Genomic DNA, 27017 nt, shown 5'->3' on the forward strand with positions numbered 1-27017 from the left:
TTACTGAATTGTGCTAATTCTGTGACACGTGGTTATTCATCTTTGGCCATCTTTTAAAGTCTGGCTATGTCTCATGATCTCAGTCACCCACACAGCTGGTGGCATAAATGTTCCACTGAGCGTTAGCCCCTTCAGCCAACAAACCGTACGAGGACTGATGAGAAGGAGGTGGGCTCTGGAAGCTGGCTCTCCATGCCTTCTGATGGAAACACGCAGAATGGGGGCCAGTGGCTTGGAAGGTGACATGCAGCACCTCCTGATGGCACAAGGGGTGACAGTGTGCGGAAAGACGGACAACTCCAAGGGAAACTGGTAAAAGGAGAAGTGAATTGTGCATGTGAAAAGGGTGTAGGACTACCTTAACCAATTTCCCTTTTTCTTATTTTTTTGTATGCACAAAAGACACATGCAACAAAAATGTATATCCAAATAAACCTGAAAGAGCTTTTCAATAAAACACAAATTCTGGAATTCCCTGAAAATCCAGTGGTCAGGGTTCTGAGCTTCCACCGCAAGGTATACAGGTTTGATCCTTGGAAACTAAGATTCCACATGTACATGGCACAGCTCCCCCTGCCCCCCTCCTGCCCTGATTAACAAATAAAATAAAATAAAATAAAATAAAATAAAATAAAATAAAATTCTATGTGTTAAGGAGGCAGGTGTCACCATTTAATTGACAGTGATTTTCTGAAATATCTTGCATGGGTTTTTAATGCACGTGATAATCTGATTGAGCTATGGTTTTTCCAGTAGTCCAGGATACGACAGTTGGATCATAAAGAAGGTTGAGTACTGAAGAACTGATGCTTTCGAACTGTGGTGCTACAGAAGACTCTTGAGAGTCCCTTGGACAGCAGAGAGATCAAACCACTCAATCCTAAAGGAAATCAACCCCAAATATTCACTGGGAGGACTGTTGCTGAAGCTGAAACTCCAATGTCTTGGCTACCTGATGCGAAGAGCCGACTCATTGGAAAAGACTGATGCTGGGAAAGACTGAAGGCAAAAGGAGAAGTGGACAGCAGAGGATGAAACGGTTGGGTGGCATCACTGACTCAATGGACATGAATCTGAGCAAACTGAAGGAGATAATGAAAGACAGAAGAGCCTGGCTTGCTATAGACCAAGAGGTTGCAAAGAGTCAGACACGACTTAGCAACTGAACAACAACAACAACAACAATCTGAATGAGAATAATCTGAGGGGCACAAAAAATTTTATAACATGATCAAACAAAAGGATTGTGTTAAACCTCCAGATGACAGAGCTCACGTGCAGTCAGTGGGACTTTTTTTCTCCTAGCAGCTAGTGCTTACGTAAAGTCTCAAAGAATCCAGTCCTCATACAAGCTGTGTGTGTCCAGGCACGCGGGAGGGACCACTGTCTGCAGGGAGTGCAAATGGCAATAATAAAGTCATGATAACTTGTCAAAGATGATGCGCCAATGGAAAAATCATTTCTAGAAGTTCTTTTAATTAAACATTTGGCTGTCCACTGGAACCGTTTTTAAATATAACACGCCAGCCCTGTGGCCTTTTTCTCCCCATCCCCCACCCTTCTGCAGGAGCTCTGACAATTGAATTCTCACTGGTGATAATAATAAAATTCATAAGACAGAGTACAGCTAGTTATGCCTCTAGCAAGATGTCAAATTTCACTTGCACAAAATTAATTGCACCTAATTAAACTGGGGTCATTGGCATTACTGTAAAGTGAGGCTATTTATTAGACAAAGAAAATCTCACAAATATCAATTCGCTGTCCTTTCACGTTTGCGAAAGAGAAGAATTGCTTACATAATTAAATTTGTTTTGCCATTTTAATAGTATTAGTCCTCAAAAGATTCTTTTCAAATTTTCCTTTACTTTTAAAATTGTATAATATTTTAGAATAATGGAGGTAATTCTTGGAGGAGGGCATAAAAAATAGTAAGAGTTATCCGCAGAGTACCCGATGACTTTTCAAATAGTATATTAAAAAAAAGAATTTGTAAACTATCATTTGCAATGGCATGTACCTTGGAATTACTCATATGAAGGATATTCTATGCAAATTAATAGTGTGCCTGTTTGAGATTAACATGAAGTTTAGAAGACACGTCACATGTTATAAATAGTTGCTGGAGTATGTACCTATTACTTCAGGAAAGAAAATTTCACTGCATTAAAACAGGACAACCTCTTCTCACCCATGCTGGGTATACGACCACTGTGCTGACTTCTAGGAATTTATGCACACATTATTGCTGTCAGAGACGAAAGGATGATTTACTTTACTGGCAAAACGATGCTGCTTTGACCTGTGATTCCACGGCAGATTATACATTCAGATTCTCAATTCCTCACATTCAAAGCTCCTCTGAATCCAGTTTCTTTAAAGGCGCTCCAGATCACTGTTATTCGTCCTACTAATACAACTCCTTGGGCTATTTCGTGCCTCCCTGCTCCCCCTCCCCTCCACCCAGCCCAAACACAAAAGGAGGTGGTGGGTTAATTTTATCGGTCTTGTCTCAGTCATTCACCAATAAACCTGCAAGAACGAGAAAGAAATGCGTTTTGATTTGGGGATGCTGAAATGGCTGAGACAAGTAAACAGTAATCATTATTCAAACCAGCATCTCAAAAACTCTCTGGGGAACTTCTAGTTTTCATAATCTTCACACTGCATGGAGAGAGGGGTATATAACCTTTTCTAGGTTACAACATCCCATTGCATATTTTATGAAATAGACTGCATTAAGTTGCATTTATATTGATATGCATGTGAATAAAATCTTGGCTTCCGTTTTGGCTCAGTGGTAAAGAATCCACCTGCCGACACAGGATCCCCACAGAAGATCAGGAAGACCTCCTGGAGAAGGAAATAGGGGATCCACTCCAATATTTCTGCCTGAGAAATTCCATGGACAGAGGACTCTGGCGGACTATAGCCCGTGAGCTGGAGATGGTTTAGCTACTAAACAACAACAACAACAACAAATAAAATCTATCTAGGGTAATGGGAAGAAGAAGAGTGGGGGTCAGGTTTATTTTGTGTTTACTCTGAGAAAAGGAGAGTGGAAAAGGCAGAAATAGCTTTCTCTACAATGTCCAAACAGGTTGTCCTGTTTGAAAGATGAAAGATTTTCTATTTGTCTATTACTAATGACCACTTTGTCATGTTATTTTCATAGCAGCCAAGCCAGTTTCCATTCCTTTGATATTAATAACATTAAGCTATGTAAACTCAGAATCCAAAATACAATGCTGATTCAAGATTAATTTGGTCAATGAGAAAAATTTTATAGCAAAGTATTATACTAGTCATAAGAGAAAATGAATATTTTTTGAGAACATGAGTAATATTTCTTAGAAAGCTTATTTCAAAAATAGGTAATTCATTTTCCTCATTTCCTTTTAAGCTTTTAGCTGAAGCATTTTTAAATAGAAAAACCGACAAAGGTCATATGATCTCCATTTGAAAAGGCTGATTATGTGTGGATTAGCAAATTTGGAAGAAAAATATGGCACTTCCCATACTTGCCACATTTCAGTATAAGTCAAATTTAATTACTTGAGTTATGAAGCAATATCAAAAATTCTTTTGCTGCAGTATTGGGCATGAAATGTCTTTATGGGATTATAGTAAGTCTAGCTTACATTTAATAACTTGTCATTCTTTTAAAAAGTGCTTTAGGAGATAGCACCAATTAGGAAAATTCAGTGGGGCTGAAACCCAAAGGCCAACTGAGAAGGACTTTTTCAGTAGCAGCTTAATAAGCACGTCTTCCCAAAGGACCTTCGTGCTACTTCACAATTTCTCACATAATGCGCATGAAGTTAATTTTTACAGGTAATCACACATCCTTTAAAATGCATAAATAAAACTCTATTATTTTGCCAAAGGATCCTACTTAACCAGGTAAGCCCTGCCTTAAAAGAAAGCTTAGCACTTCAAAACCCGTTGCTTGGTCAATTAATTTTAAGTCCTCAGCCTCATTTAAAATTGAGTACTGAGCTCCTTAAAGTAGTAAATTCATCTAATATTTACCTGGTTTTGATTATCTAACTAATTCAGCACATGTGCTTAGGCACATGTGGAGTGTCACATCGAGACCTCAGAGTTCTAACATCCCTTAAGTACTTCTGTAAGGAAGAGGTAAAGTATTACCAGCTTAGTGAAGAATTGCAGGAACTGGAATACATTAGAACATTAATTCTAATAGGGATGAAGAATATGGGTTACACAATTGCAACTGAACATCTCAGGCTCTTCTCCTACATTATTACTGAGCAAAGGGAATGGCAGTCAGTCTTTGCAGACTCAAGATTTACAGGGATAAAGTGACATTTCTTAGAAACATTAAGTATTATTATTAACCATTATCCAAAAAGTCATCGTGTTCTTAGAGAGGATGATCTCATCCCAGGATGAAAACACATCTGAAAGAACAGGATATAAATAATCTTCCTTATGGCGCGTCAACAAGGGTGGCTTGTTCTGAGCTCCTGTGAAATACATACGTGTTTAGAGAGCTGTCTCTCCAAAGAGCGTGGATGAGTCACTGATTCTCAAATGATGCTCGGCTAGAAGAGTGTCAGGTGGGCTCTGAGGATTCACAGGGGAACGGGTGGTGAGGGGCAGTGAGGGTGGACAGGGGGCACTGAACGGAAGTGGTGGGGAGGCATATTCTGGGCAGGGTTATCCCAACCCCTCTCCTGCAGCCCTCCTGAACCAGAGGTCAGCTTTGTTTTACTTACATGGTTTCAGCACACAATTCTATCTGCAAAGCCATTTCTTCTATTATAAATAATGAAAACCTTTTGGGACTTCCCTGGCAGTCCTGTAGGTTAAGACGTCACCTTCCAATGGGTAAGGGGCAAGTTAGATCCCTGGTTAGGGAGATCCCACATGCCTCATGGCCAAAAAACCAAAACACAAAACAGAAACAATACTGTAACAAATTAAATAAAACCTTTGAAAAGGGTCCAGATTAAAAAAAAAATCTTTAAAAAATAATGAAAATCTTTATGAGACATCTAGTTACAAATGGCATATGGAACACAGGTATTTATCTACTCTCACTTCTGAAATCCTACTAAAATAATATAAAAGGAAGAAAGAAGGTATAAACCTACAGGGATGAAGAAAATGGAAAAGGAGACAATGGCACACAAGAGAGTTAGGGAAAAAAACAAAACAGAGATGGATGAGCAGCATCTGACTTTATTTCAATTTGTTAGATGCCTGCAGGGGTGGCTGGTGGAGGAATCACGTGCATTTTCACTGCAGGATCCTGGAAATGCTCAGGTACATCTGAAGCTGGGAGAGTGGGGCAGACTGTATGTGGAGGAGGACTGATTTAAGCAATTGAAAGAAAAATCTAGACCTTCTAACTTGCCCTGTCTACCTGTGGTCTGGCAGAATGAGAAAGTATACTATCTCGAGAGGCTCAATCAGAGGAGTTCCAGGCTGGGGCTCCCTCAGGCACAGCTGAGGTGGCAATGAAAGGCCTTACTGAAATCACAGGAATTAACTGCATGATGAATCGTCAACCGTTCGCCTGCTCGAGTCTTACACTGGCAGCCAGGCTTAAAATTTCTCAGGACGAAGTTGGAGAGGTTGTCTCTGGGTAACTTACAGCCCAAGAGAAAAGAGATTTAGATACTTTACATTGGATTCATCCTGACAAAACAGTTGTGTTTTTACCTGACCATTCTAAACTGAAATTTGTGCGTGCATGCTAGGTCACTTCACTTGTGACCATCTCTTTGCAACCCTATGGATTGTAGCCCGCCAGGCTCCTATGGGATTCTCCAGGGTGAGAATACTGGTGTGGGTTGCCATTTCCTTCTCCAGGGGATCTTCCTGACTCAGGGATGGAACCGGTGTCTCTTACATCTTCTACATTGGCAGGCAGGTTCTTTACCACTAGCAACACCTGGGAAGCTCAAAGTGAAGTTCATCATTCATTAATTCAGTACCTATTCAGTGACTGACTATTAAGCACTATCTAATAGTTATGGTACCGTCTATGGGATCACACAGAGTCGGACACGACTGAAGTGACTGAGCAGCAGCAGCAGCAATAGTTATGGTGGTGAACAAAACAAAGATCTGCTCTCTTGAGGTTAATATTTTAGTACTAGAGAAAGACAAAGAACAAGTTAAAAAGTACACTTAATACAATGTCAAGTAATGATAAGGGTCACAAAGAAAAACGAATCAGGGTAAGAGGTTGGGTATTGACTTTTCAACTGGGTGATCAAGGCATGTCTCTCTGAGGAATCAGTGTATGGCTAACAGGCCCTAACCAGAGTTTGGTGTTAGGGCTTGGAGCTAACAGCTCTTAGAGTTTTATACCTAATTATTAACAAAAATGAAAACAAACAAAATAATAAACTCAGAAAAAAAAATCATGGACCTACAGAAATCAGAGGAAAACATTTTGAACAATTTAACTAAAATAAGGAGTACATCAAGGCTGTTTACTGTACTCAATTTATATGCAGAGTACATCATGAGAAACGCTGGGCTGGATGAAGCACAAGCTGGAATCAAGATTGCTGGGAGAAATATCAATAAACTCAGATATATAGGTTGACATATGACACCACCCTTATGGCAGAGAGTGAAGAAGAACTTAAGAGTCTCTTGGTGAAAGTGAAAGAAAAGAGTGAAAAAGTTGGTTTAAAGCTCAACATTCAGAAAACTAAGATCATGGCATCTGGTCCCATCATTTCATGGCAAATAGATGGGGAAACAGTGGCTGACTATATTTTTTGGGGCTCCAAAATCACTGCAGATGGTGATTGCAGCCATGAAATTAAAAGATGCTTAATCCTTGGAAAGAAAGCTAGACAGCATATTAAAAAGCAGGGACATTACTTTGTCTACAAAGGTCTGTCTAGTCAAGGCTATGGTTTTTCCAATAGTCATGTATGGATGTGAGAGCTGGACTATAAAGAAAGCTGAGCGCTGAAGAATTGATGTTTTTGAACTGTGGTGTTGGAGAAGACTCTTGAGAGTCTCTTGGACAACAAGGAGATCCAACCAGTCCATCTTAAATACCCATCAGTCCTGGGTATTCTTTGGAAGGACTGAGGTTGAAGCTGAAACTCCAATATTTTGGCCACCTGATGCGAAGAGCTGACTCATTTGAAAAGACCCTGATGTTGGGAAAGATTGGAGGCAGGAGGAGAAGGGGACGACAGAGAATGAGATGGTTAGATGGCATCACTGACTCAATGGACATTAGTTTGGGTAAACTCTGGGAGTTGGTGATGAACAGGGAGGCCTGGTGTGCTGCGGTTCATGGGGTCACAAAGAGTCGGACACGACTGAGTGACTGAACTGAACTGAACTGAATATCTTTAGTGAAGTGAGAAAGTATGATGTGAAAAATTTTGAAAACAAAAACAAAATGGATAACTTCTTAAAAAATACAACTCACCAAAACTGACTGAAGAAATAAAAAGTGTGTACAATCTTAAAATCACTTAAAAAAATGGAAGCAGTTAAATCAAACATACAAAGTAGACACCAGGTCCAGAGGGTTATACAGGTGAGAAACAGCTCATTCCAATATTATGTACAATGAAAAAAGCATAAAGAATCCAGCAGAAATTTGAACATAAGGCCCAAATAGATATATCACAGAAGGGGAAACAAAGAGACCTAATAAGCATAATGAAATACATTTAATATATATTCAGTTAAAAAATATAAAAGAAATTGGCAATACTGAGTGTTAGAAAGGCTGTGGATCTATAGGATCTTCGAACTATTGCTGGTAGGAGTGTAACTTGTACAACTGTTTCAGAGAACAGTTTTGGCATTATTTTCTAAGTAGGAACATTCATGTATTTTCCTAGGAATTGCACTCCTAGGAATGTACCAAGAGAAACTCTTGCACATGGACAGCAGAAGACATTACAAGGATGTTTAGAAGCGCACTATTTACAAGAGCAAAATCTTTGGAACAACCTTTGAAACAAGCCAGTGCCTCTCATCAGAAGAGTGGCTCCACGAATCGGGATACACTCACACATGAACTGGCAAAGGGGAAAACGGGGCAATTAGAATTTCAGAGTAAACAATAAAATTTCTCAAGTAATCATAGCTTACTACACAGTTCATGGTGAATGATATACGATCTTAATAATGTAAAATCAAACAGTTATTTTACCCCAAATTCTGAAATAATTACATGTGGAGGATGGGGGGATATACAGATATGTCTGTGGGAGGACTATAAAAGAGAGTTAAACCCCAGCCTTCTGTTATTTGGTAGTCAAAAGATGGTTTAAAAGTAAAAGTTAAGAAGATCAGCATTTTACTCAGAGACATAAATACCAGCAGCGATAGCTAAGGAGTTAAACGCTATTATTTCTGGAGAGTGAGATAGGATAGAGAGGGATAGGACTAAGGACTGTTACTTTTATTTTGTGTTGTTATTATACACTCTGTAGTTAATGCTACTTTACTTTTAAAGCTATGGAACACACACACACACACACACACACTCTTTCATTCTGAAAACCAGACATCCCACTTAGACCAGATGGATATGACATGGCTGAGCAGATAGATGGGATTTCTAAAAGAAAACTTTTGGGGCTTTGAAGGGAGAGCAGTAGCAGAGATCTGTAAGAATATCTATGGGGTCTACTCCCCTCATTTTACAAAGATGAGGAAACTGAGGTATGGTAAAACTGTGTAAATTGTTCAAGTCTCAGAGTTAGAAGCTAACTAGGATGAACCCTCAGGTGTCCCGGTTACTAGGCCGGAGTCCTCCTGCCACATCCCACTGGGAGGGGAAAGAGGTGCTTCTCCAGCAAAGGCAAGGGCTTCCAGCTCTGGGATGATATATGAAGAGATCGAGGGAATCCTCTGAGCCTGTGCGGGCCCCACACCCACCGAGGAGGACATGCCTGAACACTGTGTGGCCAGGTCTCAGCTCCTGACTCCAGGCACTAACACACCGGCAGCAGCTCCTTGATATGCACATATGCGTGCTTTCTGATTTGTGCCGATTTAGGTAAATCTGTAGGCATCAGACAGAAGTATGAGGCTTACTGCAAGCCAGATAAAATAGATACCAAAGTGTCTAATTCTGGACCTCATACAAAGGAAAGAGTGGAAATTCACTGGTTGAACAAATGCATGAATGCTATTATTTGTCTCCCATACTTGAGTTTATCATGGTAAGTATACCTAGTATTTATACAGGGGATATTTGCTCTTAAGAAGGTCCAAAGGAAGAGACAGATATTTTGACAGGAAACAGATATCTGGGGAGGGATCCAGAGAATGCTGATGCATCTTCAGTTACTACCATCTTTTAAATACAGCGTTCTATGTGCTCTCACCACTTGGAATACCTGTACTTGTAACGGTTAATTTTGCAAACTGTCTATACACCCTCAAACAAAGTGTGACCTGTGGACTGGCAGAGGAACATCAGCTGAGAGCTTGTAAGAAATACAGAATCTTAAGTCCCACCCAGACCTACTGAATCAGAATCAGCATTTTAGCAAAATCCCCAAGTGACACGCGTGCACATTAAAGTTTCAGAAGCTCTGTCTACAGTCCTGTTTTCTAGATAGAATTATAATTTTAACATATTTTCATTGGAATTAGAAGCTATGCAAATAATCAATGATACCCTGAAATCAAGATTTAAAAAAAAAAAACCAAAAAACACCTTGCAAGACAGATTAAGCTTGCAGCAAATATTCAATGATCAAAGTGGGAATTGTATTTCTCAGTTACCAGTATTCATTGTTATCAAATGCATCAGAGGGGTGAGTCTGGATGTTTTGGGATTACTTAATGGGAAATCTGGTGGTCTGCCACAATGTTCCAAACATCAGTCGGCTTGCTTAAGAGTGTAGCTTGATTTCTCTATCACAAAGTAAAATCAGTATTGTGTCTCAAAATGAAATATAGAAATCTGATCTCAAATGGCTGGGCAAATGGGCCCCAAATCCCCAAAACTAAAACCCAAAAAACCAATCCAACAAACAGGTGGGGAGGGATCTGTCCAGCACACAAATAAAGGTGGTAGTATTATGGGAGAAAAATACTCAAGGATTTAAAGGATATCTCATTAAACATACAGTCAGATGACAAAATCCATTAGGTATATATCAAAAAATCAACTCAAAACAACACTCACCGGGAGGAAAGGCTTGGCTTCCCGCTTTTGCTACAGCTGGTATAAATTCCTGGGCCATCATCAAAGAAGCTTCCCAGTGCCAACTTCTGTCGGATAGATTCCCTCTCATTTTTCTGTGCCTAAAATTTCAGGAAAATAAAACATGCCGATAAGCAGACAAACACATCACAACCAGAGACATTCTAACTGCTAGGTCTCTTAGAACTGTAATATTTGACAAAAATAAAATAAAACAGGCCACAGCACAAGAGCATTTGAATTAATAAGAGCTGAAATGCAACCCGTCATTCCTGACTCTGAGTCTGTGAGTTAATTTCAATTCTTCAGAGCCCATTACGATCACTAGTCTAGGAAATCACCCTCATGGTACTAAGTGGTTGTCATCAGGATGGAACTACAGCCGACTCTTGAACAACATGGGTGTGAACTGCTCAGATCCACCCAGAAGACTTTTTTCAATAGTAAATACTATAGCACTGGTTGAATCTGTGAACCACACACAGGCATGGCTGACTATCAGTTACAGGCAGATTCTCTACTGTACTGAGGGTTGACATCCCTAACTCCGTGTTAAAGGGTCACCTGGAGATTGTCTGGTGTTTCCATCTTTCTTCTTACCTGCTAGATATGACGAGAGTAAAATCATGGAGGACAAGCACTTTGTCCTAAATCAAATCGCTTTTATCTTAAATGAGGGCTTTCCCTGGATCGTGTCTTTTGCCTTCTTTACATGGTCCCTTTCAGTCCACTTTCTCTTTGGCAAGAACATTAATTCATTCAACTGACAGGCACCAAGCCTCTGTGAGAGGCAGGAGCCATACTGTGATGCTGGAAGCACGGCTCAGGATGGATAGACAGAGCCTCTGCCCCCACCCAGCCTACAGTCTTGATGGGGACATTTGTTTTTGTTCAATATCCTGATCTCACTGGGTTTAGAATGTGAGAAATCCTAACACAGTGCTTGGAATAGCTGGAGGATTCTCACTGGACCCATCTGTTTCATATTTTAAAGGGAAGTCAGGTCCATGGGCATAGGAACAGAATTTGGTAAACTACACTACTGGGATAATTTGGATATGTTTACAACACTTGGCTTCCCATAAAAGTCCCATAAAAACTCACCATGCTGAACTTCTAAACCCTTTAAACAACAGGAGAGGAGATTAGACATGATTTCCTTAGTTAAAAATAAAACCACAAAAAACAAATATAATGAGTTGGATATCCTGGGGTGAGAATGAGATTTAGGTTTTCTGTTCTTGTGGGGTGAGGGGGACTGTGAGAAGCACCATTTTAAGTTTTGAGCAGGGAGCTAAAGATGATGCTGACCTAATTTTATATTACACAACACAGCTCAGGTGATGGGGTGTGGTCTCGGAATACCCCATCACCCTGATTCTCCCAGGAGGAGGTTCTGGAGCCACATTTGCTGCCACCAGTACCCATAAGTTACAGTGGAAGCTCTGATCCACCATCTGAGCATCAGTGTCACAGTAATGAAATGTACAACCTATCGTAAGAGCAGGCTGAAAAACGGCTTCATTTCATCCCAAAGTGAAGGGCAATATACTATAGGCGAAGGAGGCTATTTAACATAGTAGTTACTGGTCACATGTAGCTATTTACATTCAAATTTAAAATTAATCCAAATAAAAAATTCAGTTTCTCCAGTGATACTACTGCATTTCAAGAGCTCCAGAGCCACAGGTGGCTCTAGCAGATACCATATTGGAAGCCCAGAATAAAATATACGACAGCGCAGCCCCGCTAAGACAGCGTTAGCTTCAACAGTCTGCATCAGAATTTCCTGTAGAGACTTAAAAATGCACATTCCCATTGCTTCCGAGCCGTCTGGCTAAGATCAAGTGCAAAACACACACTCCTAGTCTCTAGCACCGGATATTTAGTTTCAATAGGCTTTCCTTCTAGCTCAAGGAAAGCTCATCTTTATTTTCCTTTTCTCTAACATTTCAAAATTCTTGGACTCTATAACCATTCTTCCAACTTTCATATTGAGCAATTATATTTAAGTCTATCCATCTACTCAGATGTCTTCCTATTTTGTCACGTACCCATGGAACTGTGTCATACTAGCAGCTATAGAGTGTGTGTGTGTGTGTGTGTGTGTGTGTGTGTGTGTGTGTGTGCATGTGTGTACACAGCCACAAGGTGAAGACTGCTTCTGCATAGCTACAGACGTGATGCTGATCTCATTTGATTACCGGGCTAGCACAGCACTGAGCCCTGAGAAGGTAACCACAAGGTTCTAAAGGGAAGTAAAGAATGCTCTTCATTTCACTAACCACTTGCAACTGTATTTTTGGAAACCTTAGTTAAAGCAACCCACCCTTCTAAATATGCAAGGCTGGTACTTACTGGTGGTGGTCCTGCCAAAACAGAAGCACACTTGACATCTTTCCTTAAATTCATTTCAAAATCCCCAAATCTGCTATGCAGATTTAACATAGTCACTGAACTTATTTCTGAATCCATGTAACAGACAAAGGAGATTACTTAATGTCCTCTACAGTCAGAAAACTGTTGAGTGGAACGAAATATCCAAATATAAAATCGGTAAATCATAACATGAGTGTTAATGACCAATGTTGTCCAACAGTATCCTAGGGTCTGGAAGAGGTTTTCCTTAAAGACAATACCTATCCGTGGTGTAAAGGTGTTAACATACCCTTGATTCCATGTCTGTCCCTCCTGATTTACTGGGTATGTTAAAGCAATAGATAGTAGAGAAGGTCTTAAAAATATTCTTATTCATGTTAATTACAATTTTAATACCAGAATACTTCATAACAGTTTAAAGAAGCCTGTTTTATGAATGGGTAAAGAACTTGTGGTACATTTATACAAACAAATATTACTCAGCCATAAAAAGGAACAAATTTGAGTCAGTTGCAGTGAGATGGATGAACCTAGAGCCTCTTATGCAGAGTGAAGTAAGTCAGAAAAAGAAAAACAAGTATAGTATGTTAATGCATATATATGGAATCTAGATAAATGCTACTGATAAACCTAGTAGAGAGCAGACTTGTGGACACAGTAGGAGAAGATGAGAGTGGGATGAATAGAGAGAGAGAGAGAGAGAGAGAGACTGATTCACGTTGTTGTAGGGCAGAAACCAACAAAAAATGTAAAGCAACTTTCCATCAATTAAAAATAAAATAAAATTTAAGAAAATAAAGAGAACTATTTTGTAACACACAAATGTCCCCCCTGATCCTCTTCTCTCTCTGGATCAAGGAAAATACAGGGGCGTCCCTGGTGGCTCAGGGGCAAAGAAGCCACCTGCCACTGCGGGGGCCATGAGTGTGATCCCTGACCTGGGAAGACCCCACATGCCACAGGGCAACTTAACCCAAGCCACACAACGACTGAGCCTGCGCCCGAGAGCTCTGGAAAGGCAACTATGAAGCCTGTGCGCCCCAGAGCCCTCGCTCTGCAACAAAAGAAGCCACTGCAATTAGAAGCCTGGGCACCGAAATGAAGAGTAGCCCCCACTCGCCACAACTAGAGAAAAGCCCATGAAGCAATGAAGACTCAAAACAGCCACAAATAAATAAAATAATAAATTAAAGAAGAAAAATATGAAGAATATAAAAGTCACCATAATCCCACCACTGAGACACAGATCACTGCTAACATTCTGGTATATTTCCTTTTAGTTTTTTCTAATCTTATGTGTGTATGTTTCTCTTTTTTATAAAATTGAGATCACATTGTTTATTATACTTTGAGAACTGCCCTCATTCATGCAAAATCCTTTAAAGATACAATTGTAAATGGCCGCGTGCCATTCTATCCTCTGGAGTTATCTTCTATTGTTACCCATTTGGGTTGTATCCAATTAAAAATGACATAGAAGTTAGCATTTTTACATCAATCCCTGCCCACATGTCTGATTATTTCCTCAGGATAAGTTCCTGGAAGTGGAATTACCAGATCAGCTGAGTGTGAACATTTGTTGAGGCGCTTGACACATTTTGTCACATTGCTCGAGAGGAAATCTGTTCCAATTTACATGCCCACCAGCAACGTGAAAGGGTGCAACTTTCACTATATCCTGGCTAACACTGAGTATTTTCACTTAAAAAAAATGCTATTGTTTTTAATTTGATGGGAAAAAAGGGCTATCCTTTTTAATTTCTTTGATTACCAGTGAGATGAAATATTTACATTTTTTCAGTTAACATACTAGCTTTTCTGGAAACTACTTACTATGAGTTTTGCTTACTTTTCTATATAGGTCTGAGAGTTTTGAAAATTTTATAGTAAGCATATGAGTCGTCCTTTTGAGTTTAGAACCTATGTGTTACATAGTTCAGTCAATAGCACACTCCGTCTGAAGTGTCCACTGGCTCTGTTCTTGGAAAACCATTCCCAGTCCAGATGTAAGGGCCCTCACTTGATGTTGGAGGATTCAATGAGAAAACTTACATAAATTGCTTAGTAGTAGTACCTGCCCTATGTAAATCTGCAATAAATAGTAGCTGTTATGATTAATCCTCCAATCATTCTTGCTCTGAAGTTGAGGAAACAGAGGCTGAAGGAGGCTGAAACCCTCTGAAGGAGGGTTACCCTACTATTAGAAGAGCAAGGATTCAAGTCCATATTTCTGGGGCCACATCTCCCAGCTCCTCTTCCACATGGATTAGTCAAGTGTCCAGGTGGACACCATGCTGGAGATAGATGTGTATCGACTTCTTTCCTGAAATGGATGTGACGCTTTCTCAGAAAAGGAGAACACACCTGACTTCAAAACATACACTAAAACATGGCTAATCATAACCACAAATATCTACAACACAAATATCTTCTCATCAGAGCCACTCTCTTGCCATCACTGCTCAATCTTCCTTCTGGAAAAAATGTGATTCCTAATATTTCAAATTCCTATATTCAACTGACTAGTAAAACAGTTTTTCTCTTAAACTTCAACAGTTGGAACCCAATTTCCTTCCAGTTGCCCACATGTGTAAAGTAGGAGTATGTGTGTGTGTGTGTGTGTGTGTGTGTGTGTGTGTGTGATGGAATATTCCTTGCCATTTCAGTAAACAAAGGATACCATAGTCCTTGGCAATTGCGGCCCTCTAACGTGAGTTGGCAAGCCTTGAGGAAACTCAGGAAGGAAAGAATATCTGCCATTTAGCAGCCATCAGACTGCAGCCACTCCCTACACTGAACCCTGAGGAAACTTGGGAAGTAAAAACACATACCGGCCCCAGATAGCTGAGGCCAGAAATCATATCAAAGAAATGATTTCAGTAAGCCTAGACTCTAGCATCTTCCCATACATAGAAAAGTGCTAAGTCCCTTAATTTGGGATATCTGGTTTTCTTTAATTAACAGTCATCTTTTGCTGTTCAGATCATCCACCCTTTATTGCAAAACTTTTCTTTTTAATTGAAGGATAACCGCCTTACAGTATTGCACTGGTTTCCAGCAAACATCAGCATGAATCAGCCGCAGGCTTACCCATTTCCCCTCCTACTTGAACATCCCTCCCGCCTCTCTCCCCATCCCACCCCTCTAGGTTGTTACTGAGCCCCAGTTTAAGTCCCCTGAGTCATATAGCAAATTCCCATTGGCTATCTATTTTACATTTGGAACTGAACTTCCCCTCGATGCCTCCTCGGAGCAGTTCTCTCAGGGTTACTTGAGATGCTGACTACTGGGCTTAAAGTCCTAAAAATCCACACTGTATAAAACATAACTCTCAACTTCGAGGTTTTAAGTATTTTTTAAGTCTACGTGTGTGCACGTATAGTTCCGAAGTTCTTTTATTCTCCAAGGAATTATACCTGCAGGGCAATTATGTCCTCTAAGCCACCAAAGCCCAAAGATGCCCCAGGGTGAAGACCAGCAAAGTTCACAAGAAACGGAGGTGCGAACACAAAACTACACTCTCCGACTGTGTTTATGGCAAGTTGAGTCACGTCCACTCCTAAGACAGCCTTGGGAAATACTGTCATAAAAGCAAAGTGAAACATCTAAAATCGATGTTGCAAGCAAAATGCAAGAGGGCACCTGAGGAGGAGAGGCTCATCACTATGAGACAGAATGGCTCTCACGACCCTCATCAAGAGTGAAAATGCTCTCGCAGACTCACCACTGTCCAGTCACAGGCAGTTTCTGTCCTCGCCTGTCACCGAATTTCCTACTGGCGCCCCCTGAGCCTGGGCAGATAAGGCTCACAATGGCTTTTGAGGGCATCGCGCGAGCCGAGATCTCAGAACATGGACCACTGAGCCCTTCGATACTCCAAACGCCGGGGCTCAGCCTTTCCCATCGCGCCACTGTTCTGTTGTAATTCCCCAAACTCGACAAGAATCAAGACGGGGCTTTGGTAAAAGCAGTGCCCAGTCATGTCTGACTCTTTTGCGACCCCACGGACTGTAGCCTGCCAGTGTCCTCTGTCCATGGAATTAATTTTCCCAGGCAAGAATCCTGGAGAGGGTTGCGATTTCCTCCTTCAAGGGATCTTCCCACCCCAGGGATTGAACTTGAGTCTCCCTGCACTGGCAGGCAGATTCTTCCCATCTCCAAATCTGGTCCATCCCAAGTTCTTTTCATACTTTCTTTGGGATGTGGCTGTACCCAGTCCTTACACACCTGTTACCCACACCCCTCCTCCGGTCCTGTCTTCGTTTCTCTCAGTTCTGTTCACCTTGCTCGCAGCATCTGGTCGCTGATGCAGGAGCCACCTAGTCTTCCACATGCTGATCGTATAAATTTATCAGCAGAAAATTGTGTACTTTGCACATTTCTAAACTTTATTTGACGCACTGTATTTTTGTGAGGGCAGCTGCGGGCCCACCAGGGTTCTCAGAAACACACAACATCCTGTGCCTAAACCTATAGCCAGCTGGCGCTCAGGACACTGCCAGCAGCTGCTTCCTTCTGACCCCTGCAGAGATGCTGGTCCCATGTAACCGGAAAACGCCTGACCCAGAGGAAGGGGTTCCTTAAACTCCCTAAAGCAGGAAGACACGTAAGGAAGCTTGGCTTAGAGAAGCTGATGCAAACAATTCAGCGGTGCTTTGGGAACAATGGCAGATGTGAGCTCAGGCGCAGTGACAACCTGAGTCTGGAAGGGATTCAGTTATGGGGAAGGAAGTAGGGGAAAGGAAAACATTCCTCCCCGGTTTCTTGTTTTCCATCTCTTCCCTGGGTTGATCTTCCCCAGATCCATGGTTTCCTACTTCTACCTGTTCACTATGGGAACAGAAATAGCCTGTTATTATTGGATCTGCTTATTTCACCATGCTGTCTCAGTACGATTCACTACAAATCCTGTAAGATACCACTTCCAGCAGCCTCCTTCCTGCCTCGCTAAGGTTGCTAAGTTAACTCTGTCAGGGCTTCTTTTACCTCAGGGTGCATACCAATCACCTGGGAATCTATGTTCTGATTTAGCGCCGGGCCGGAGAGCTTGCATTTCTTTTTCTTTTTTAAAATTGGGGTATAGTTGCTTTGGGCTTACCAGGTGGTAAAGAACCCTCCTGCCAACGCAGGAGATGTAAAAGATGCGGGTTCGATCCCTGGGTTGGGGAGATCCCCTGGAGGAGGAAGTGGTAACCCACTCCAGCATTCTTCCCTGGAGAATCCCATGGACAGAGGAGCCTGGTGGGCAACAACCCATAGGGTTGCAAAGAGTCAGACACAACGGAAGCGGCTTAGCCCACACACAAAGCTGCTTTCCAATGCTGTGCTAGTTTCTGCTGAACAATGACGTGAATCAGCTACATGTATAAATATATCCCCTCCCACTTGAGCCTCCCTTCCACCCCACCCCCATCCCACCCGTCTAGGTCACAGAGGTCAGCTCCCTGTGTATGTACCTAATTCCTACCAGCTATCTCTTTTACACATGGTAGGGTATATATATCAACCCCATTCTTGAGACCTTGCATATTTAACACGCTCCAGGAGCTGCGAGGAGTTAGTTGGCTCACAGAAGGTCCTCTCTCCCTCTCTAAGCTCAAGAAGCCTCCGGGCATGAATGTTCTTTCTCCCATCTTTCACCTAGGGGTCCCGCATAAGTCTCAGGAAACGTCTGTTAAAGTGATGATATAAACATTTTACACCAGTGGGGAAAAGGAAAGCAATATGCCATTGAGGATAAACCTCCTGAGGGCTGGCAGCTGCATTATTCCAGGAGCTGATGGAAACCCTGGTCCCCCAAGGCCCAGCAAGAAACTCGGGCTGTAGGGACCTCACTGTGAAGCCAGCATGCTAAACGGAGAAGTGCATAGGTGGGGACCGCAAAACGTGGTCCTCTCTCTCTGCTCACAAGTTTCTTTAAAGCAGCAGTGCTCAAATCTGATTATGCATGAGAATCACCCAGAGGGTTTGCAAAACCAGACACTATTTCTCTGATTCAGGAGGTCTGGGGTGAGGCTGAGAAAGTGCATTTCTAACAAGTTCCCAGATGCTGCTGACTCAAACACCTTGAGAACCATGGCTTTGAACACCTGAACCGATCAAGGAGCTACACAGGGCACAAAGCTGGTACTTCTTCAATTGGGCACGACTGTGTGGCCTGTGGACTGTCCAGACTCCTGACCCAGGTGCACTGCATTGGTAGCTGGCTGCCCTCTGCCGAGGCCTTGACAGGATGCCTGTTTTGAAGCGATTAATGTGCCTGTTGCTTCATTGCCTAGTGATATCTGGCATCATTGCTATTAGCAGCATCTACCAGGGAATGCAACTGGGATTCTGGAGCTCCCTGCAGAAAAGAACTCTTCCTTTAGGAGAATAAAAGTGACTCTTATTTCTCTCCTTAAGAAAGGAACTTTTACTCTAAAAAAAAGGCAGCATTCAAGTGCGAAGGAGTTTGAGACTTTTAAACATTAGGAACCAGAAGGACAAACTATTTGTTAATTCAGAAAATTTTCTTTTAAACAAAAAATAAAAACAACCCCCCCCCAAATATTGATAGTACTTTCTAATTATTTTCTCACTGAAACAACTATGGATTTGTCACAAGATCAAAATATGAACACAGCATTCTGTAAGAATACAGATTGTATGCTTTTGAACGGCAAGGGCAGAAATACTTGCTCTGGGCAGGTTATTTGCATCTGATTTCATCCCCTGGGAAAGGCTGTTTGATTCTTAGTGGAAATGTAAGTTAAATAACCAGGTATCTTCCCACTGTATTACTGAAATGGATATTAAATCTGGGTGCTTTTTTTTCAGTTTGTCTTTCTAACACTTTCTATTTCAGACACTTATACTAAACAATCCGGAAAAGTTTCCTGAAGTGCTGTTGAAATCTCTTATCTTTGCATCCCTACACTGATCTGCCTAAACAAGTCCTCTGGACTAGATGTCAGGCCGGGCCGTTGGGCAATGTTGAGGCCTGGGTTTGGCTTGCTCAATCAACATCAGTACTCAGGAGAGAGCTGTCCTTGGATCAAGTCCAGGACGGGTATCCAAGCAGGGCCCAGGAGCCTCCTGACACCTATTTTACTTAAAAATTTGCCAACATTAAAAGTGATGGGATACCAGTCCAGAGGATGGAGATTTTTTTTTTTTTTTAAATCTTGGTTAATCCTGAGGATGGTTTGGCCTATTGACCGCATTCCTCTTCTTCCAGCTATTGGGAGAGGACATCAACAAAAGAAGGCAGACAGAAATGCTGGGTGCACCTTCAGCTCTCTTCTTTTCTCAAACGACTGCCTTCAGAGAATACTTTTAACAGGACAGTGTTATCTGGGACTCTATTTTTAACAGGCAACATCTCACAAGTCTGCAAAACCATCTCAGCCATTCGGTATCACTGTCAGAACACAACAGTTCAAAACACCCACTGCAAGGTGACAAATGGCCCAACTACAATCAGCCACAGGAAGCTGGGTCCCCCACCTCCCACGTCAGGGTGGGCTGCCCATCTGGGGGCGTTAAACACATGTGCCTGACCAGGAAGGAGTGCAGGAGCCCGGAGCAGGGCATTCAGAGCCAAGGAGACCCAAGTTAACCTCCTCACTGTGACACTTAAGTGCAATTATGAAAACACTTTAAGCCCCAGTTTCTTTTTCTGAAAAAAAGGGATAAAGATACCTTATGTTTTAGGTTGTATTAAGGATGAAATAAAATACTATGTAGAAAGTACTTGACCCAGTGTCTGACCCAGAGAGAAACTCATTAAATGGTCCAGTTGTTAATATTAAAGGGAGGGGTGGGGGTAAGTTGCTGAGAAGAGTGGAAAAAGGGATGAGAAAGATCCAGAAATGTCTAGAACAGACAGATGTATAAAGACAGAAAGTGGATTAATAATTGTTGGGGGTGGGTGGGTGGGAATTAGGAGTAATTGCTAAGGGGAACAGGCTTATTTTAGGAGGGGAACTGATGAAAACATTCTGAATTAGACAGCAGTGGTTTGTAGAACCCTATGAATATAATGAAAACCATTAAAGTGTACACTTGGAAACGTGAATCTTAAGGTATGTGAATTGTATCTCAGTTAATAAATAAACCGCACTCTCCCTCCCGCAAACTGTGTGTGTGTGAGTCTTTTTTAAACTGAGACAAAATCCACATATCATATATCCGGAAAATCTATGGGTTCTGAAACAACCCATTCCCTGACCGCGCTGGCTCACCAAGGTGCACCAACCAGGTGATACCATGCAAAGAAGCCAGAACAGGGAGCCAAGAGGCTTCATATTTGCAAGACCTAAAACCAATCCCGCCAATCTCTCCCTTGAAAGAAAAGGAGACTCTGGCCCAGTGTGGAAGAGACGGTCCCTGGGGGGCTGAGGTGGGGGTGTCCTCCAGGGTTCAGTAACTCAACGGAGTTCCTCAAGCGCATTCAGCCTCACAGATAGGAAGACGTGAGGGTGCTCAGAGGTCGACGGCTGCTTTTCCCCAGTAATTGCGTGGGGCGGGCAGAGCGCTCGCCTGGAATGGCAGCTGGCATTCTGGGTTCCTGTTTATTGCAGTTTATCTCAAGCAGTCATTTCCATTCACCTTTTTAAAAAAACATGAGGCGCAGCTGTGGCTTCACTTTAAATATTGTTCCTTCCAGCCTTTTAATTTTTTCACGGGCTCCTCCCTAATCTTTCACCGTAATTGGATGCACCACACTGGAGACGGCACCCCGGAGAAACAAAGCCTGCCTGGCGAGCCGGCTTGCCCATCCTCCAGCCCCACACGGCTGCGGCTCCTCCTGCCAGGAGTCGCCTGGAGACAGAAAGCCAGGCCGGCTTCCCTGCATCTGCTCTGCTCTGGGGCCAAGCGGGAGCCAGTCCTCTGCTGTATTTCATGCTAAATTTTCTTGATTTACCCGCCACCCCCTCACTGGTACAATTTGGATCTATCCCCCGCCCTGAGATGGCATGGCTGTGCCTTTTCTGGGTCCACACTGGCCATCTGAACGTCCTTCCAGGTGGCATCAATTTCAGGGCAGCCTATTTGTACGTGAACCTCCCCATGTGGACTGTAAGCTCCCCGAGGGAAACCCCAACCTCCCTTCTGTGATCCTGGCCCCGAGCACAGCGCCAGGGACCCAGAAGGGCTCTAGGTGAGTGACAGCTGAAGGATCAGGACACTGACCTGTGTGACCAAAGGGCCAGAGGCTGCTCAGAGCAAGGCAGGGCCATAACGGACCGAACGCTCACACCTCGGATTCTGCCAAGGTGCAGGTTTTCCTTTCTAGGTACTCAGCTGTGTTTTCTGTTGAGTACAGTCTTACTACTGTTACTGAATAAACCAGTGGTCCTTAATGAAACATCTTTCTTACCAACAGGACCTTCCCCAAGGAAACGAAACAGATGCGTACTCTTTTCCTTCCTCTGCCTGGGTGGAATCTAATTTCAGTCATTGTAAAATGACCTTTCCCCTGAAGGCTGTTTGCCTGACTTTAAAACAACCTTGTAAAATAATCTCTATACACAGGGTGGTATTTATTAGTGCAACTGCTACAGGAAATTCTATTGTACCCAGGCAGGGAAATACCAATTTTCAAATTGTTTTGGACAACTGAGCTCAGAATATAAGGAGGTGAAAGAAGAAATTACTAAAACTTTTGCTTTTGGTTATATTTTAAACATCTTAGTTTTGAAAATACCTATTTGTGTACGTCAGTCCTCCACATCTACAGATTCTGCATCTGTGGATTCAACCAACCACAGATCAAAAATACTTGGAAAAATACTTCCAGAAAGTTCCAAAAAGCAAAACGTGAAATTGCCATGCATCCAGCAGCTATTTGGATAGCATTTACATTGTATTTCCAATTATTTACAGAGCATTTACACTGTATTAGGTAGTAGCAAGCAGGCTTCCCTGATGGCTCTGTAGTTAATCTGCCTGCAAAGCAGAAGACACAGGAGACGTGGGTTCGATCTCTGGGTCAGGAAGATCCCCTGAAGGAGGAAATGCCAACCCACTCTAGTCTTCCTGCCTGGGAAATCCCACGGACACAGCAGTCTGGTGTGCTACAGTCCATGGGGTCACAGAGTCAGGCATGACTGAGCACTCAGAGGTTAGAGAGAGGTGCTATAAGTAATGTGAAGGTTATTTAAAGTATAGAAGAGGATGTGTGTGTTATATGCAAATACTATGTCATGCTTGAGCATCCTGGGATTTCAGAATCTGTGGGGATCCTGAAACCAGTCCCCTGTGGATACCAAAGGAATAGTGTATAAGTTTCATACCCACAAGATGGAATTTTACAGTAGTATATGTGTAATTATGGGGCTTCCCAGGTGGTGCTAGTGGTAAAGAATCTGCCTTCCAATGCAGAAGACATAAGAGACTCAGGTTCAGTCCCTGGGTCAGGAAGATGCCCTAGAGGAGGGTGTGAACCCACTCCAGTAATCTTAGAGCTTGGCGAATCCCATGGACAGAGGAGTCTGGAGGGCTATGGTCCATAAGGGTCTCAAAGAGTTGGACACAACTGAAGTGACATAGCATGCATGTGTAATTATGAGTGGGATACGTGTATGTTAACAGCTTGGGTTCAAAAACATTTTACTGATGAATATGAGATCAAAAAGGCCTGCAGACCACCGCTTTATGGAATCTAAATATCTAAGTTAATTTTCTACTTAGTAAACCAAACAGCAAAAAAAAAAAAGAAAAAAGAAAAAGAAAGAAAGGAAAAAAAAGTTAGAGGGAAAAAAACTTAGAAAAGGAAGGTTCTAATTAGGAAAAGTGATTTTTATTTTAGGTAACTTCTTTCTTATCTTTTGTGTTTTAAAGAAGGCCCATATCACCTGGTTTCAGTAGACATTCTTAATGAAATGGTTAATATTTTTTTTTTTAAAGCATAATGAAAACTTCATAGTTCCATGATATGCATACATTTGAAAGCGCTTTGCCTGAGAAAGGTAGATAAAAGCTAAAATGACTAGAGAATGACTCTCAGGTTTAGGGGCCAGAATGACACACACTGATCTCCGGGTGTTTCCACATCTAGGAGTTTCATCTAGCAGTCTTCGATACTAACCTCTCAGATACAATTCCTCCTAAAGTCACAGGTGGTGTGCTACTGCCTTAGTGAGATAAAGGGTGAGACAATGCAACTCTGGTTTGTTGTTGCTGAGGTGTTAAAGCTACTTGAGCATTTCATGTTTGACACTTCAGTCGGCATTGTTATCACGTAGCCCGCAGATCATGGTTCAGCCATTCCTGGCATCTGGGCTCTCTCTGTTTCCAAGCAGATAAAACTACAGCGGTCATTACTTTATTGTTACTGCATTAGCAAATGGCATGTCTTTCATTTTTCCTAAGTGAAAACCGACCTACACTTTCCTTTTTGAGAAAGGCTATGACAGAGAAAACGCGACCAGTCCTCGGCACTGAATACAGAGGCAACGTGAGAACTGTGCGCTTGTTCAGCCGGGCTGGGTAAGTGACTCTGACTGCTGAGCGTCCGGAGGATATTTCGCACGCCCACTTCCGGCAGGAGGGGACATCAGAGAAGTGTCAGGGTTTCAGGACTCTGAGCATTTATCCCCTTGGGCCCTCACTTCCTTTCGGGGATCACAAAGGACAAAACCCACACACAGCAACACTGTAGGTCATTTAAACCTCTTTTACACATTTAAGTTTCAGTTTCTGAGAAAGAAAAGAAACTATCTGAACTGCCCCAAGAAATAAAGGATATACTTAAACAGCCCCCACACTCCCACACAGTTATGCATATAAGATCTAAACTGCCATATTTTACATTATTATATATAAAGATCTACTAAGACAGATAGATCTTCTATCTCAATCTAGGGGGGAAAAAAAAGTTAGTGACATATTTGATCAAATTAAAAATTTAGGAGCAAGGTCTACTGTTTGAGGTCATTTGCTTTTGAGGGAAAAGAGGTCTTTCTTTCCAGGCCCTCATTTTCCACACTGTGCTGTGTCGTGACCTACACTTGACTTACAGGAAATAATAAGGGGGAAGAACATAGTGTTTAGCCTTCTGTGGACAGACAAGTATATACTGGTAGTTTAATTTCATGACCTCACCCATATAACTAAAGCTATTTTTACTTGGGGCTGTTATTATGAAACAATTACCATATAAAACATACCAAAAATATATTTACTGACTTGCAAAAGAAAATGCAAGCAAAGAATTAGCAGATACTGTACCAGTGTTTTTTTTTTAAACCCCACACTTTTCTTAGTAAAACTTCATAGTTTTCATTGTTTAAAAAGATTAAACTGAAAAAAAAGGTCAAACTTAGAAAGATGGATTAAACATGCTAGTAATTATTTCTTGCAGGTGAACTGTCAACATGTCAATAATTTAAAAATCTATTCCTTTCATAAAAAGCCTAACTAGAAACTAAAGACATAAGGGAATTTTTCTTTAACTTCAGGAGAACAACATGTGTATTCTGGTTACTGGTATAATATATTAATGAATACAAGCAGAAAAAAGCAAAAGAAGTACTCTCCCAACTCAATGTGTTCGATTCTGTGCATTGAGCTTTCCAGAATATATTATGGCAATGGCCGCTGAGTGTGGAATCTGGCCACTCCTCAAGGGTTATCTTTCTCCCAGTTAGAAAAATGGTCCGATTGTTTACAAACAAAAGAGCTCTCCCCCCTTACCTTTTTATAATTCCCCTCCACATCCAATGGGGATTCTTTACTGATGATGTCATCCATTCCATCACTGTCCAAATCCATCCTTTTAACTCTTTACAATTTCACTTAAGAAGTAAGCTCCCATGAATCCCGAGAGGCTGATGTGCGGTTGCTCAGGACCCTGGCTCCCGCTCATGCTGACATGGAGAGCCAGCTAAGAGTCTGTGTCCGGCTGGGTGTGACCTTGCCCCTTCAGTCCCAAAGACACCGCCCCACCCGGCCTCCCTGGTGTGTCCCGGCTCGGCACAGGGGCAGCTGCTGTTCCCGAAGGCTTACTCTGTCCTGACACTTGGCTGGTTAAGAGTCCAACCTTTCCACATTTGCTGTCACCTTCTTCCCCTGAACGGTCCTGCCTGGATGCCTCTCCCCAGCACCTTCTCTACCCCCAATCCAGGAAAAGCCAATTTAACACCCAAACTTCCCGCTTCAGGGCTGAGTGTGGATAAGAGTTCTGGAGGAATCCAGCAACCTTATTCTGAACCAGGGGTAGAGTGTACAGGATAAAAATAGATGCAAAGCCCTGCCTCGCAGACTCCACTGGCGAGTTAAAAGCCGGGTATTGCATGACAAAACCAAACAGTATAATTAAAAAGTTAACCTGTAAGATAGAGGTTTGCCTTTCCCCCCTTGCCTTTTTCCTATAACCAATAATCAAACGAGAAAGTGTCACCTTCAGGGAGAAACCCCAGGACAAGAATGAAATTCATCTCCGACACAGAGAGGGACCCCTCTGCCCCCGGAATCGTTGCTTTGTTCTATTAATATAGGCAGGAGAAAAACATCCATCAACTTTTCTCTAAGAGCCGGTGGCGGGCTTTTTCACAAAAGAGGACGCTCCTTGCTGCTGCTCTTTTTACCCTTTTCCCTGGCTTTTGGCTTTGTTTATTGGCTTTACGTACAGAGAAGGAAAAGGCCCACAGCTGCAGGATGTTTTGATGCAAGAAGCAGACAAACAAGCGTGCACACACACACTCCTTGTTATCAAGTTGCTACGGCCATAAACTAAAATATATACGCGGTGTTTTTTTGAAAGTTACTGTGTGCAGGAGAAACAGGTCAAAGAAGAATTCAAAGGCCAAGGCTCCATTGAGCAGCATAATCTTACAGTCTGACAGGCTTACACAGGAAGCAGTAAATGTACTAGGCAATAGGTTTTCCAACGTGAGTTCCTGACCAGCTTCAACGCTGTTAAGACAGAGTTCTAGGGCAAAGTGCCGCTCCAGACAGCTTTTGGCATCTTCACCTTTGCTGACGTGCTCACATCACTTGTTTAGTATTTTCTCTCCACGAATTAAAAAATAAAATCAATTTGTGGAAGACGTGTAGGATAAAGTTGTCTTAACGTGGTTTTCTGGAGCACTACGTCCATGAAGCAAATACTTTCCTCTACCGCCCCTAACTCACATCCAAACCCCTGCTTAACCCTACCCTCATCCCCCAACCCGGTTCCTGAGACTGTCCTGTGCCTTTGTCAGACAGTCTGATGGAGTTGTGTCTCCCAAGCCACACTTCCCTTTGGGCAGGCCTTCTCCCTAGCAGAGATCGCCCCTGTCTTAATGTCCTCCAGACCCAGGACCCTTGCTCTGGGCGGGGGTCCCACCACCTGCATGCAAGAAGCCGGGTTCACCCTCCAGGTCTGAGAGGTCATGCTGGTCACTGAGTACTCCTATACAGCGGGTGTCCCCAAAGCCAGAGAATTTCTCAGAGGTAAGGCTCTGGGGTTAACATAAAGGATGCTGGGCTT

The 27017-nt window shown here is 42.3% G+C and overlaps 1 protein-coding gene across 6 annotated transcripts in view; it reads right to left on the bottom strand.

Moving 5' to 3' along the window:
* SCHIP1 (schwannomin interacting protein 1) overlaps window positions 1-27017 on the bottom strand; it is a 175700-nt gene that overhangs the window by 22876 nt on the left and 125807 nt on the right. For 5 of the 6 annotated variants that reach the window (XM_065943416.1, XM_065943419.1, XM_065943415.1 and 2 more), the window contains one exon: window positions 10163-10281. In XM_065943416.1, coding sequence (XP_065799488.1) covers window positions 10163-10281 — 119 coding nt within the window. Of the gene's footprint in view, window positions 1-10162; window positions 10282-25237; window positions 25651-27017 lie in introns of those variants that run through there. The other variant, XM_065943417.1, reaches the window with a different exon arrangement.

This window comes from Muntiacus reevesi, chromosome 8, assembly GCF_963930625.1.
Source record: "Muntiacus reevesi chromosome 8, mMunRee1.1, whole genome shotgun sequence".
Classification (NCBI taxonomy): domain Eukaryota; kingdom Metazoa; phylum Chordata; class Mammalia; order Artiodactyla; family Cervidae; genus Muntiacus; species Muntiacus reevesi.